At 43.1% G+C, this 15,414-nt stretch overlaps 1 protein-coding gene across 10 annotated transcripts in view; it reads left to right on the forward strand.

The window, feature by feature from the left end:
• Positions 1-15,414, forward strand: part of EYA3 (EYA transcriptional coactivator and phosphatase 3) — a 970,709-nt gene that overhangs the window by 486,014 nt on the left and 469,281 nt on the right. For 6 of the 10 annotated variants that reach the window (XM_085647578.1, XM_085647577.1, XM_085647580.1 and 3 more), the window contains one exon: positions 1,717-1,854. The exons of the other annotated variants lie outside the window; for them this stretch is intronic. In XM_085647578.1, the coding sequence (XP_085503704.1) occupies positions 1,717-1,854 (138 nt within the window). The remainder of the gene's footprint in view (positions 1-1,716; positions 1,855-15,414) is intronic. 10 annotated transcript variants of the gene reach the window in all.

Consider the following 15,414-nt stretch of genomic DNA (forward strand, 5'->3'; position numbering starts at 1 on the left):
ACCTGTCAGCATATTGCAAATTCCTCCCTCAAATTCTCATCTTAAGGTATACTCTAAAATATTGACATTGGCTAGAAGATACTCTTGAATACTTGGCCTCATCTTTCAGATGTGTACCTTCATGAAACATCACCTCCCACAGGACCAGAACATAATCTTTGTTTTAACGAGCAAACCTTTTTAATAGAAATAGTGGAGGTTGTATAAGATGGAGAGAAAGCAATTGATTGAGTTTGAATGTTCCTGTGGGATGTGACGTGATGGATGAATATCAACCTCATTTTTTTCAAATGGGTTCAGCTTATCTCTGTGGCCTTTGTAGTCCTTGATTACTCGTCTGCGCATAAACCATTCGTATCCACCATGGCACACATCAAGGATGCCAATTATCCCCTACATGACCAAGGGTTTTCCAGGGTTCGTGTTTGTGAGCTATTTGTACATTTTTTATAGCTTTATTTCAGTTGTCCTAAGAGAGTATTTGCACTTTCTCTTCCTGTACTTGCAGTTTGAGTTATTGGATTTCACAGTGGGTCATTTCTCTGGACCTATGGTTGGCACTGCCTGGAATTTGCAGGCTCTTCCATTGTGGCACTGATTTTGGAATCTGATTTTTATTTATTTTTTTGTATTTTGAAGGGATGGGAACTATCAACTTATCTTATCTTTGGGCCTCTTGAGGTGCCTGCACTTTTGATGCTTGGTGCTTCTTTAGATCTGGGGGAGAACTGTTTTGTTGTGAAATTTAGTGGCTTTTATAATTAAGATAGTTTATGAAGACATGCTTAGCTTTAGTTTCGTCCTACACACTCTTTGGTGCATGCTTTGGCCACATTGTATAGAAAAATTTAAATTACTTGTGCTTAGTATAGCATCAGGCTATAGGTATCTGCACTCCCTATCTTGCAGTGTTGATGAGATACGTCGACTGCACTTTTATGCCCCCTTGTCCAGGCAGCATCATTTCCAAGCTGCTCAGCTTACTGCATTGCTACTTTTATCCATTAAGGGCTTCTCACTCAGGCTGACCTTTCCATGGTCTTCTATACTCCTTTTCTCTCCAGCTGGCGTTGAACATGGGCACTGCAAGCAAGTGGTATTGTTAAGTGTTGGCTGCATGCTGGTTTCCTGTGTGTGTCTCGGCAAACGGAGAAAGCATAAACCTTGCCATACATCCCTTCATCTGTCTCCAATTTATCTAAGTGTTTGAGAGCAGGACCAAGATGACCATGGTTGCTTCAATTGATTCATTCAGTCAGAACTGGGTTAGTTTATTTTTGGCTACTTGACCTACTATTTTATAATTTGATTGGTTCAACTCTTAAGCTGTGAAGGTCTCACTTGTTTGCTTGCCTAAGCAGCACATGCCTTGCTGCGTTTATACTATCTCAGACTCGACCCCCTCCCACCATTCACTGACACTCTAATATGTGTGCACCACCAATGCAGTGCCACACCAAGTCCTTTTAGGTGTGTACCAGCAAATTGAATGCTCACGCTGTTGCTGCCTGCCTTGAGGAATGAGATCTTGCAAATAAAGTGCACATAAAGAATTAGAAATTAGATATCTATTTGTTGACTGACTACTGTTGAGGTTTCATGACCATTAGTTAGCATTCTGTGACACCTGTGTATAATAACTTTCAAATGTAGACTACAAGAATGCTCATTTGTTTGGCTGTATTGTTTGTAATTGGTCCAATTTGTTCAATTCAGGTGCATTGTGGCCAAGTGTCAAATCTGAAAGTGGTTTAATTCAGACTCCTCCTCCAAGTCAGTCCAGTGTTCTCACCAGTACAGCAGGGTTAAGCATCAGTCACTCCAGTCCAGCACACTATTCCTTTCCAGCCCAAGGTAAATTAGCATGGTTCTTATGTGCTTCTGTGCGATATGGTGGGCTGGCTTTTAATTACACGACAAAGGGGGATTTAACTTGACTGATATGAAAATGGCTGTTGTAGTTTGGTGTAATTGGTTTATCATTAGAAACATCACTGATTTCGTCCATGACATCTTCTCTGGGGCTCAGTATTGTCTTGATCTTTGAGTTGATCTTCTCGCTGTAGCTAGCTTTATATTAACCAGTACATTCAATTTACTGTTTGATTCCAACTGGCAGTGGCCTCTCCCTGTGACACTTTACCTATTTCACCATAGCATTAAGATTGGATTATTTTATGGCATCAAATACCTGATTTGCATTATAGCAAATGCTTTTAACTACATAAAAGTAATAATAGAAGCATTTTAATTATGTTTTAGTACAAGTTTCTGATGGATACTTCTAAACACAGATTCAAAACCATTAAAACATTTCTAGGCGATACACTGGACATGGACATTTTCCTTAGCAGTGCTCCTGCTTGTCGTTCGGTGGCATCATAGAGCTCCTTTGTGATTGCACACTGCCCATGAAGTGGCGGAATGGAGCCGCATATAAGCATCACCCCTGTATACTGACGTCTGTGCTTTTCTTTCCGCAACTTCCAACGCGGATCCAGCGATTCACTTCCAACCTTGTGCATCTTCCAACACTTTTGAAATTCTTGATGACTGTCCGATAAAGAACTATATCCACACTGAAAATGGCAGGTTTCAAGCCATGCGAAGTGTGCAGGAGCTGATGTCAATCATAGACCCACATGAGTTGTCTGTGATAATTGGTCTCTTGGCATGACTCCAAGATGTGCAACAAGTGTGCCCTCATGCATCCAAAAGCTATCCAAAACTGGGAGGTGGAACTCTGCATCACTGAATGTAAGAAGATGTTGCAGTTAAAACATCGGTCTTGCTCCTGTTTCATGTTGCGGGCGCGGTCTCCTCTGGTCATGACTGTGTTCCTGTGAGATGACTACTTCGCACTCAAAGTCTTTGGGTAAGTCAAAAAAGTTCGGGCACAAACATAAGATGACGAAGTGGGACTCTAATCCGCTCCAATCCCTGACAGAGTGCACTCCTGCACCTTCCCCAGAATCTGAGCCGATTCGCAATTAATCCCGAGGTGCTCCCAAGCCATCACCAACTCCAATGCGGTCTGGACCCCCCACCCCACAATTGGGCCCATGACTTTCAGTGTGGTTTAGACTAATGTCATGCTACAAATTTACTGAAGTGTAACCTGTCATTCAGTCTTGACTATAATATCAGACCTTTGCATTGTCTCCACTAAGAGCAGAGACTTCTTTCTCATCTGACCCAGTTCATGAGGAGCACATGGACTCCCCCAATGCTGATGAACAAAAGATATGGATGTCTCCCACCTTATTACACAAATAATTCTTTGTATCCACACCTGAAAAATGTTAGTGGGCTAGACGCATTCCCCCTGAAACTGACGTGGACTTGCCACATGGTCCACCAATAGAAGAAAGTGCCTCATTTGTGGTGATGATTCGGTGGGCAGCAGCTGAGACTCTAGAACAGCAGTTGCCCACTATTGAGTTGAAAACAAATTTTCCGACTCAAATTCTACAATAAGTGGCCTTTTTTTCAGAGCTTTTACTGCCATTTAATGAAACTTTTATGGCTGACCTGTGGTTAGGCTACATAGATTTGCTCCCAGTGATTAGGACATTCTTCCTAAACACCCTACAATGGAGAACCTGATTGTGTCAGGCCTGGGCAGACAAGGTCATCGGGAATTTTTTTCCAGCCAGCCCTCAGGATAGGGAATGGAAGAGAATTGATGCTTTTGGGAAAGAATGTTTTCATCTGCTAGCTTGGCCCTCAAATCCATCAGTGGATTTTGCGTGCTAGGTAGGTGCATTATGGAGCATGACTAGCAAGATCTTGCCGTTGGTCCCAGAGGGCTTCACTGGCCCAGACGATACATGACAGCCAGGGTGCGGTAGAAACTATACTCTCGGTTCACCTGGATCCTACTCACTGCATTAGCAGAGCTGTTGGCATAGTTTTGTACTGAGACAAAATGCCTGGATGAAGTCCACTGGTCTTTTAGTTGCATACAGGCTTCACTAATGGATATGCCCTTTTTACCATGGTCCTAGGGTCAGGAAAGCAATTTCTTCATTAGTTCAGGAATTTATTTCTAGAGGGCTTGCGACTTTGCAGCACCAGCCCTTACAGCTGGTTGCTTAGCAGCCAGCTCAGTACTTTCGAGGCTGTGTTTGCAGCGCCGGTCAGAGTCCTACAAGAGAGCAGGGACTGCAACGTTCAATTCTTTTTTCCCTAGTGCACTGGATAACTGCTCAGTTACCAGGATCCAACATTTCCTTCCTGGCTGCAATCTATCATGTCCTACAGATGTGTATTAAAGATTATTCAAAAGGGGTTCTGCCCTTCTCTTACTCCCCAACCCACAGCATCTTAAGAAGAGGTTCTCTGCAATCCTGCTGCTGTAGGTAAATGTTTTTGCTGCGCAAGGGTGCCATAGAGTGGGTATTCTGCTCAGCGGGTAGGAAAGGGTGCTATTTTTACTACTTTTCTCTTATGAAGGAGGGCAGATGACTCTGGCTTATTTTGGACTTCCACTCCTGAATGCCATCCTGAATGCCTTTCAGCAGAAGTACAAATGTAAAATGCTCATGTTGGCTCGGATTGTGACAGCTGTAAACCCTGGAGACTGCATCGTGTCCTTGGGCTTGCGGGCCACCTAGTGTCACATAACCATTGTCCAGTCCCACAGGTGTTTCCTGTGGTTCAAGGTGGGTCAAGACCATGTTCAATTTGCTGGACTTCTCTTCTGCCCTAACACAGCTCCTCAAGTGGTGGCTGTGGTAGCTGCCCTTCTTTAGAGGCCAGAGGTACACATGTTCCCATGCCTAGTTGACTGTCTGCTGAAGGCAGGCTCACTGCAGTCAATCGTAGTCCACCTCCAGATGATGGCAAAACTCCTGATATTGTTGGGGTCCTAGTAAATGAGTTGAAGCCCCACCTGAACCCCATGCAAATGCTTTAATTAATTGTGTTATTTCAGCTTCTGTTTGTCTGGACCATTCAGGATAAGATTCTGATGCTGCAAGATCAGTCCTGGGTCTCGATGATGACTCTGAGGTTTCTTGGACTCTAAATGCCAAACTCTCATATCATCTTTTATTTGATCTCAGGTCTTGCAGTAGGTACTGGGAAGGCTTATCTTTCAACTCTCTCGGCCCATCTGTGTTTACCAGATCTACCACCCTTGTTTGGCACCAGTTATGTGTTTTATTAAAGGTTTGACACACATTTCCCCAAAGCCACTTATGAAGCTTCAGTGGGACCAGAACGTGATCCTAGCATTTCTTATATGCATTTCCTTTGAGCCACTGCACACAGGTGCTCTTTAAAGCTCTTTAAGTTGAAGTTGTTAAACTCTGCCACGTTGTCCAATCTATCACTCTGCCAGCATTCTTTGCCCCATCTCGCCTTTTTAAGGAGAAGGGGCTCCAATTCCTTGATCCAAAGAGTGTTGTGTTTTTACACTACTTTTACCCAGGACTGTTTAGATCTTAGGCTGTTTATCAGGATTTCAGGTGTAAACAAAGGTAAAACCGTGCAAAAGATCACCATATCAAGCTAGTTGGGTCTCTTTATCAAGATCTGCTAAGCACTAGCCGAGATGCCACAGGAAGGTCTGAGAGCGCATTCCATCAGCAGAATGGCTTACAATGGTCTGCATTGGCATTCCTTTTCTATGCATCTGCTAGGCTGCTAAGTCATCATGGGTACATTTGTTCAGACACCACTTCTGCTTTGAAAACCTGGTCTAGTTAGGTCACTTTGTCCACTTGGTTCTGCACAACTTTTTGGTGCGAGTCTACTCCCCAGACGTTTGGGAGGTACTACTGCGGTACCTATTCTGATGTGAGGAACATGTGGTTAGAAGTATCCTTCAGAAGAACAAGTTACTTACCTTAAGTAATGCTGTTATTGGTGGATACTCTATCTAACCACAGATTCTTTACTGTTCTCCCGCCTCCCTGTCCTGTGCAGTGGCCTCTTGCACTTTGACATTTCACTGTGCCAGTTTCATGGTAGATACAAGTCTATAAAAGCAACCTAGGAGTAAACGAAAAACACATTCTACACAAAACTCTGCTTCTCATTTAAGTAGCATTGGAAAGTGAAACAGTCTATACTTCAACTTCATGTGCAATAGGTGAGTCTAAAATAGTTTTTCAAGCTGACAAGAAAATATTTCATATTTCACGTTTGAGAACTTACAAAGGTATCCTTTGTTTCTGCTGGAAATGTCACAATAGGAATACATTTCTGCCTGTGACAATGTGGCATTTGAAAACTTTGGGCCAGATGTAGGTAAAATCAGAATTGCGAATCCTTAATAGCAAATTTTACCGATTTCGCTATTAAGGACTCGCAAAATTGAATGTCGGTAGGAATCGCTAAAATATTAGCGATTCCTTTACATTCCTTAATAACGAATCGCAAATTGAGATTAGCTAATATGGAATACCTACCCATTCATTCCTGTGGGCTAGGAGGCCCATAGGAATAAATGGGAAGATATTCACTATTAGCGATTCGCTATTAAAGAATGGCAAATAGCGGGCACTATTTCAAGGGTGCCAGGGTGTCAAAAGGAAACCCTGTTGCACCCCTGAAATGTGCATGTGTGCACATGTGGCGCACATACATGCCCTAAGGGCATGAATGTGTGCCACGTGGCACTTTAAAAAAAGCAAAAAAGTGCTTTTTTTTTTTTTTTAAGGTAATCACTAATTACCACCAACTTGAAGTTGGTGGTAATTAGCGATTCCTTGAGGGTAAAGTGCACTTACTTTTGTGCTACTTACATTGCATTTAAGGAATCGCAATTTCCGATTCCTTAAATGCAAGAGCAAAATAATGAATCGCAATTTTGCGATTCCTTATTTAGCTAGTAGCTTTAAACTCACCTATATTGCTCGCAGCTAAATAGCGATCGCAAACTCTGGAATTCTGCTAATTTCAGCGTTACAGATCGCTACTTGGCCACCTACATCTGGCCCTTTGTGATTAGAATTACTCCATCTTCTACAATATTTTATAGTGAAAATGTAGTTTTCTCACTTGGGGGTAAATGTACATATGGAAATGATGCACACATTTGATCTCCATGCAGGGCGTTGCAAAGTATAAGGTTTTAAATGTAAAGAGGCACTGACTTTCTGGTTTCTGGATTTTCCAAACTAAGATCTGATAACGGAAGCTTTAGTGAAACAGAGTAATTCCTTTCATAGTTTCTCCTTATTCTTGTCTCTATAAACGTAGTGCCATCTAATAGACTATTTACTAGGGGTGGGCGGAATTTGCGTAGTCGCGCTACGCAAAGCTCCGCCAAATGGTAAAATATCTCTGCAAGCACGCAGAGTTCAGGGAACACGCGGAATTGCTTGTTCTGCCCCTTCGCAACGCTTTTTACCTGTTCGCGATCGCGGTTTGCGTGCTCTGGGGGAAATATCTCACGAATATGCATTTTGAAAGCACGAACAAGCAAAAAATTCCACGAAGCTGCGGATCGCGGAATTTTTGGCAATTCTGTGTTCTCCGCAGAACGCAAAATTGCCCAAATTCCGCGAGCGTAACGGAATTTACCGCCCAGGCCTTCTATTTAAGGCGTTCTGGTTGCAGCTGTTGGCTCACCGAACGCGCAGCCCTGGTCGTGTTTCCTCCACACCCTCTTTGCCTCGCCACAATTTCATCTGTACCACCTTTCACTGATAAGTATAACACACTTCTTAAAAATAAAAATAGTAGGCCAAGGTGTCTAGAATCTTCATATATTTTTCTTGTTGCAGAAATGTGTTTTGCTTCAGATTGTCATTTTAAAGGATTACATCTGCTCCTAACATTAAAGCTGTTTTGGGATTTGCAATGGCTCTTTATTGCTATTCTTCACAAGACCAACTTCATTGCTGTATGTATTTTCATCTGGACCACCATTACAGACATAACTCGTCGTTGAAACTTGCGCATCTATAATTTAGATCTTATGCCCTGGTAGATGCAGTCCTTTAAAGTAGGATCATGTATATTGGATGAATATGGAGGTGTAGTTAATCTTAGTTAAGTGGGCTAAGATAGGAGACACATTTCAGCGAGGGAGAAAACTTCAGTGTAAAATTAACGGACAGAGGACGCATGTACAGATCAAATATATTTAATATAACTTAATGATACTTCACTATTTGCACAAAAGAAAACTGAATGTAAGAGCGTAAAAACATAAGCTGGAAAGGTGATACAATGCATGAAATGAGTGGCAGAGTACAATGGACAATCCAGAATGGAATCGTTGAGATTCAGTGCTATATTTGTCTGAGAATAGAGAGGTCAAACGTGAATGTGTTTGCTTTGGCATGTGTATGTGAAAATAGTACTCAAGTGGTCTTTGTGTACAAAGCACTGTATATGAGATCTAAACTGTCACTATACGCTTTAAATGTAATGCATATCAACAAAGCAACTCTGAATTTGTGATACAGTATTTGAAATCTACATGTATGATAAGTATCGTAAAATCTGATAGAGACATCTAGCCGCAGATCGCTTAACTTAGAATTTCCCCCAGGTGCCTGTCTGAATCTGGAGATTTTTTCAGTAGTACCTCTGCGTGCCGGGAGACTTCGTCGTACGGCTTCCAAGTGACGTCTATGGATATGACGTCAGTGGAGCCACATAAGTCCCCTCCGGCATGCGTATGTCAGTTTTCTTCTTTTCCTCACTGTAATGTGGATCCAGGAAAAGCAGTCTCTCAGGCCTCTTTTTTTTTTTTTTGGCCTACTCTACTCCAGTGAGTCGATGCCATCGGGCTTTAAAACGTGTGAGACCTGTACGCGGCATATGTCAGTGACAGATCCGCAAACCATTTGTATGTGGTGCTTGGGCGAGCATCACAACTCTGAGGAGTGTGAGACCTGTAAGAGGCTGAAACCCAAGTCATTATGGGAACATAGGATAAAGTTGCTCTTGTCTCTGCTATCCCATTGGGAGTTCAAGCAGCCCTGATCTCCTTCCAGTTCTGAGGCTCCTGCTCGGGACAGATCACGGCGCCGTTCTCGTGGGCGACGCTCGTCAAAATCTGGTTAATCCCATCGGAAGGGATCGAAGTCACGGAGACCTTCGGCCTCGCGAAGCCGTGACGATGGTGCCAGTTCCTCCCGGTCCTTACCGTAGGCAGTTGCGCAGTAGTCGACCCCCAGTTTTCCAACATATCCTGGTTATGGGGTGACCATGGCCCAAATGGAAGTATATTTCGAAGCTTTTCAAGCATTTATTTGGGGTCAACACCTCTCCGTGGTGCACTTTTGAGCTCCACAGAGGTGGAAGGGACTTGGATTGGAAGTTTGCCAGCGGGTTCGACCTCTGCGTCGATCGACGACTCTGGCTCTGTAACGGGCACTACGACGTCTGGAAACAGCCTGGTGGGGCTTCCTGTTATGACATTGGTGGCATACGCAGAGGAAAACTTGTCACCACCTTGATGTCAGACACCCTTAGTGTTGGATGCCGATATGACGCAGTCTCAACGCCATTCGGCAGACACACCCTTAGTTGTTGATGTCGATACTGATGACTACCTGGTTTTCAGGAAGAAATTGAAAACCCATCTGTTTCCTAGGATCTGATCAGTAACTTAGACCTTCTCTCAGTACTCCACTCAGGTTGCGCTCTCCTTAGCGCCGTGATATTCATACAGATGATTGTTGCACTGTATAAATAAATAAAATATGACCCCGTCTCGACGTCAGTCGGCGCCAGAGGCACCATTTATTGCCTCTGAGGCTTCTGCACCATCTCCTCTACAAATTGAGGATGAGGTCATTGTGGTTGCCATTTCCTCAGTGTTGCAGGAAGAGCCTGCAGATACTGGTGGGGTTGTGCGTTTGGGTGCTCTTGGCCAGCCTCAGGCAGGGGGTTCTTTGGCTTTTAGTGGGCACATTAGTCTTCAACCGTCCCCTACCTACGATTTACTTTCCCCTCCTAGAATAGCGGCAGAGGCTAGTGCGACTTTTGCTGGGGTCATTAATAGGGCTGCTGGAATTTTAAAATTTCAGTTTCCTGTGGTGACTCTGTTCTCTGATCCCTTATTGGATTTGCTCCACCAAGGAGGCACTGGGGTTGAGCCTTTGCTTCCTTTCTGAGAGTCTCTGTACAAAATTCTTCTGAGAACATGGGCAAGGCCAAAGTCTGGAGTCTCTGTTGAGCGTGCCATTGCACACCGTCATCGACCTGCTCCAGATGACCCAGTTTGTCTTTCTCAGCACCCTAAAGCTTGAGGGCTCGTTGTGCAGACCGCTTCAGCTTCACTGAATTGGGAAGCTCCTCCATTGCTTCCACCGAGTCTCGGTGGTTGGAGTTGTGTGGCTGAAATTTGTTTGCATCCACTAGTTTGGCCCTAAGATCTTTAAACAAGTCCTGTGTGTTTGGAAGGACTTCTTTTGCCCTATGGGGTTCTGTCGACCGACTACTTCCTTTTGTTCCTGAAGGACTTGGAGATGAACCCTTTCAGCTGATGCAGGATGGTCGTGAAATGGCCAAATCCACTATCAGGTTGACGATGGACACAACAGACTCCATAGGTAGAGCTATGGCTATATCAGTAGCTCTGAGTGAGGAGGCACGCTTGGTTGTGTGATTTCAGTTCCCCCCGAGAATGTTCGGAAGAGTCTAAAGGACTTCGCTTTTGATGGAATCAATTTATTTGATAGCCATGATGATTCCGCAGTCCAGCACCTCATGGCTGGCAATTTGTTATTAGACCTCATCAGGAATTGTTTAATTTCTTCTATAGGGTTCTTGGGGATGGTCCCTTTGTTATGGCCTTCATTGAATTAGTAGTGTTGAAGTGTAAGCACTACTTCTGACTCATAATAAGCATATTAGTCTCCGGGTTTGAGTCTTTAATTCCCAGAAGGTTTCTGTAGCTGGTCTAATTTTATTTTCAATTATCTCTGATAAAGGGCTAGTCTCAAGACATTATACCCTGTTATGGGTATGTGAACTACTCTGTGGAGTATTGGTTTTCAATTGTATAGCTCTTCATGAATACTACCTTAGTAGTTATTTTCTCTACTGTAGGATCGCTCTGTTATACAGCTGTGTCCTCCTTGGACTTCGCGTTATGTTCTTCTAAGGTCTGTTGTAATGAGCTCAGAGCTCTATTTTCTTCTTGTGATGACCTTTCACAGGATTCTGTTGACGTTTCACACATCTATGGTTTTTCCAAACCAGTGGCTTTTGTGCGATATGTTTTTCGTATCTTTAGTGTACTAAGTGTTTGTTTATTTTGAGTGCATCAGAACTTTGAAGGAGTGAAGCAAGTTGGAACGTTGCTCTAGTTCAGAGTTTACATTCTGCATTCATTGTATGCTATTTGCTTGCAAGTTCTTCCTTTAGGGTGAAGAGCAGTGTCTAGTATAGACATGTTTATTATACTCAAATACAGGCAATACCTATCCATGCTTCACGTTGTGGTGCGGTATATTGGCAGCCAAAGTGTTGCAATTGGTCCAACTTGTCCAAAAGTTATCACAAGTTTGGTGCATTCATCCATCAAGTTATGCAAACTATTTTGTGTACGTACTTGATTTATGTATTTCTGTCTGATCTACATTTCCTATTTTCTGGAGGGGATGTACTTCTGTCTTTCAGCATTTCTCACTTCATGATGATTATGACTGATTTTTCTTGTTTTCAATTTTATACCAGTTGACAGTGGGCACTTTTCTAATGCCAAAATACCCCCAGTGTTGTGATGGTGGCGTAGTACCCCACCCCTTTTTTGGGGGGTTGGGGGGCATATAATTATCTACCACATCTAACACTTTGATACTGGTACTGTCAATAGATCATGTAATGGTTTAAATTAACCAACAGTTTTGTGTTGTTGCAGGTTCTGTTGAAATATTACTGTATCATTCATTACCATTAATGATTGATTCATAGAGGGTATGGTCTCTCCCCTTATATGGTTATATGGTTATTCACTAGGGTGCAAACATTCTTCTGGCCCTGTGTTCAGTTTTGCTTAATTGGGTATTTTCTTCTAAAATCCATGTCTGGTATTTTCATACCATCTGTTTATTTTTATTGGTGTTTCAAACATTTTTTGATCTTTTTGGCACACTGCTCCCACATCCAGTTTTAGTAGTGGCTCCGTGTCAGACGCGGAAAGGTTTCACAGTAGAAAACTGATGTTAGCGGGCCGTAGGGGACTTGTGTGGCTCCACTGACTTCATATCCGTAGACGTCACTACAGAGCTGTACAACGCCGTTCCCCGGCATGCAGAGGTAGTGCTGAAAAATCTCCGGATCTAGACTGGCGCCTGGGGGAAATTCTAAGTTAAGGAATCTGCGGCCAGACTGTGTCACTACCAGATATAGCGTTACCGAAGGTAAGTAGCTTTTCCTGTAGGATGCTTGGATTCACACATTGAATGAATGAATGAATGAACTCACATTTGTAGAGCCATGGCTACTTAAACAAGCGTGTCTCAGCGCTAGTAAGCATCTAACTACTTTCCCTTGTTCCCTTAGTTGTAGAATAGCTACGTTTAGAGCGGTTTTCTAAAAACAGCCTGATTCGTTGTGGTTCTGAGGGGCACCGGAAGCAGGTTCCAGGTTTGGGCTCCCAGAAACCTTAAGGATCTCCCTCCATATCGAGCCCGACGTATCCTCGGTAAAGAGGCCAGGTGATTCGATGAAGACCTCAGAATTCTGAAAGGAGTGTAATGAGATACTCTCATCCTGAGTTAGTCCCCCATGCCATGTAAGGCTTTGAAAGTAAGCACTAAAGCCTTACATTTGATCCTCTTTCTCACTGGTAACCAGTGAAGGGCCCTGAGGTGAGGGGACATATGTGTCCAGGGATTTAAAGTAAGAACCAATCTCGCCACTGCATTTTTAACTACCTGCAAACTGTTGAGAAGCCATTCAGGCAGACCCAGGTTCAAAACATTGGCGTAATCTAGTCTGGAAGTTACCAGTTCCTGGACATTCCAAGCAGGTTTCACTCTATTCAATGATGCTCTCCATAGAAACTCTGAGACAAAAGTACTTCACATAGCTTGAAGCCAAGCTTAAATGGGTGGATAAAAACTCAATTGGAATTTGTACAGCTAGTGACTAAGGATATTAGAAACTTTGCTCCAACACCACAAACTGTGGACAATAGTGCCAAGCACTAATATCTGGATTCACATTGTTCCTATGGCGAGTTCCAATGAATTTATTTTTTCCATAATGCAATGTAGGAAAAAGGCTGCAAGGCTTGTGGTGGTAAATTGATTGTGCAATTCCTCACTAATGTTTGAAGACGTACCAGGATACAAAACGGAGCAAAATGGGCTGAAAGAGGAGTCCTATTACATCTGCAGGTGTGCCACATTGTGGCAGTTTGAGAGAACTCACATTTAACCCTTTATTGGAATTGTAGAGCATTCTGTCTCCTCTTTTGCTTCATATGCCTAAGACCCCCTTACTATTGTGCAGTTTCTCATCATGGCCCTTTGCCTCAAATGTCGCTATTCGTTTGCAGCTGCTTACTAGTTGATATCCATTTGTGGAAGACTGCCTGTCACACAATAGTCCTTCTACCTGCTGTGCTGGAAAACATCCTTCCCCAGCAATAAATCTTCATCCCCGCATGATGGTGCCATGGATCTTCAGCTACAATTGTGTCTTCCATACCTGATGACAACAGCATATAATGGGTACCATGGTCTGACCTTTCTGCTTGCCAAGTGCCAGAACCAGTGTAGTCTGGACGCCTTGCGTCAAAGCTGATTAAGTCGCCAAGCCTGAAGCAGCAGATCCTCCCATGGGGAGTGGCCCAGAGAGTATTGGGACTGCCCTGAAGATATCAAACTTGGCTGGATGGAAGCCTCGACCTGTGCTGGGTCATCAGTCTGAGCAGGAAGTTTTGGCTGGATCTTTTGCAACTTGATCAACTCGTGTTGGGTTGTTTTAGTAAAAAGATCCAGGAAAGACTCGTGCACATGCAGCCCCTCTTTTGTGCAGCTGGTTGGGGTTGCTAGAGGAGTAGAGAGATCCATAGTGTTGTCAAAAATACTTTCTTCAGGTAATTGTAAAGAGGAAGTTAATGTTGGAGCTGTGCGCCTAGAGGTGATGAAGGATAAGAACAGTGACAGTTATGTTCAAGATGGTTCCAAAACAGGTTACTGTTTTTGTTGTGGCTCCCATTCACATTTTGCAAATGCTCCCAATTGTCCACCTATAAAACACAAATGTTTAAAATGTGACAAAATAGGCCAAGATTTGCAGCTCAAAGGCGAGTGGTGTCATCCTTGGAAGTAAAAGGAGATGTAATAAAATTGAATGTTGCTAATGTACAGGGTGAGGAGGAGGAAGACCATTTGGGTGGATGCCTTAAAGTACAAGAATGTCATTCTCACAATCCCCTTTAATGATAAAAACCTGGTCAGAAGACCTATGTGCAGCATTGGTATGGTAAAGTTAACAGTTATGGCTGAGTCTGGTTCACCCATTTTTATATTGGTCCAGTCTACAGTTATGGATGCGTGGAGTGATGTGGAGTAAAAGGAGTGACATTTCACCCAAAGCGTGTAGTGGATTTGACTTTGACTTTAACATGTTGGGTTGGTTTGAGGATGTGGTATCATTTGAAGGTAGAAACTAAGGTATGTGTGGCAGTGCATGACAAAGATGTCTTTGATTGGATGGACCAAGCCAGACTAGGGATTATTCTAAAACCGGGAGATCTGGTTCTTGTGCAATTGGATCCAAATTGGGTGGAGGAGAAGTTACATCAGCCCAAGTTGGTCAACTCTAAACTGTCTGTTATGAAAGTTGACTGTGTGGTGAGGATATTGATGCGTTTCTTAGAGTGCAGTGCTGTGTTTAAGGATGAAGTTGGCTGTATCAAGCGTTTCATCACATTCAATTATAGGAAAAGGTTATACCTACTGTGCACAAGGTCAGAAATGTGCCTTTGAGTGTATGCGATGATCTAAAGGGGTAGTTGGCAAAAATGTGTGCAGAAGATATTGCTCCAGTGGTGTGGTAGGAGTGGGTTTTGAGTATTGTGATTGCTCTAAAAAGAATGGTGAGATTAGGTTGTGTGCCTATCTCTGCTTACTTAACAAACATCATTGTTGAGCGTCCTCCCCTTCCCAAGATTCAGGAGATGTTGGCGCAAATAAGTGGTGCTTTTATTTTCAGCACTATTGATTTGAAGACTGCATATCGCCAAATTAGACTCGCAGACAAATCCCAGTTATTAACCACTTCTATTACTCTGGAGCATTCAAATATTTGAGATTACCATTTGGCTTTGTGTCAGCTGCCAGAGTCTTTCAGAGACTTATGGATGGTTTGTTTAGGGATGTGACTGGTGTGATGACATATCGGGATGATATACTAATTTTTGCTTCCACTTTAGCTCAGCATGATGCTACTGTACACTAGGTCTTGGGTATTCCTTGGGATTGAGGA

This window comes from Triturus cristatus, chromosome 3_2, assembly GCF_964204655.1.
Source record: "Triturus cristatus chromosome 3_2, aTriCri1.1, whole genome shotgun sequence".
Lineage (NCBI taxonomy): Eukaryota > Metazoa > Chordata > Amphibia > Caudata > Salamandridae > Triturus > Triturus cristatus.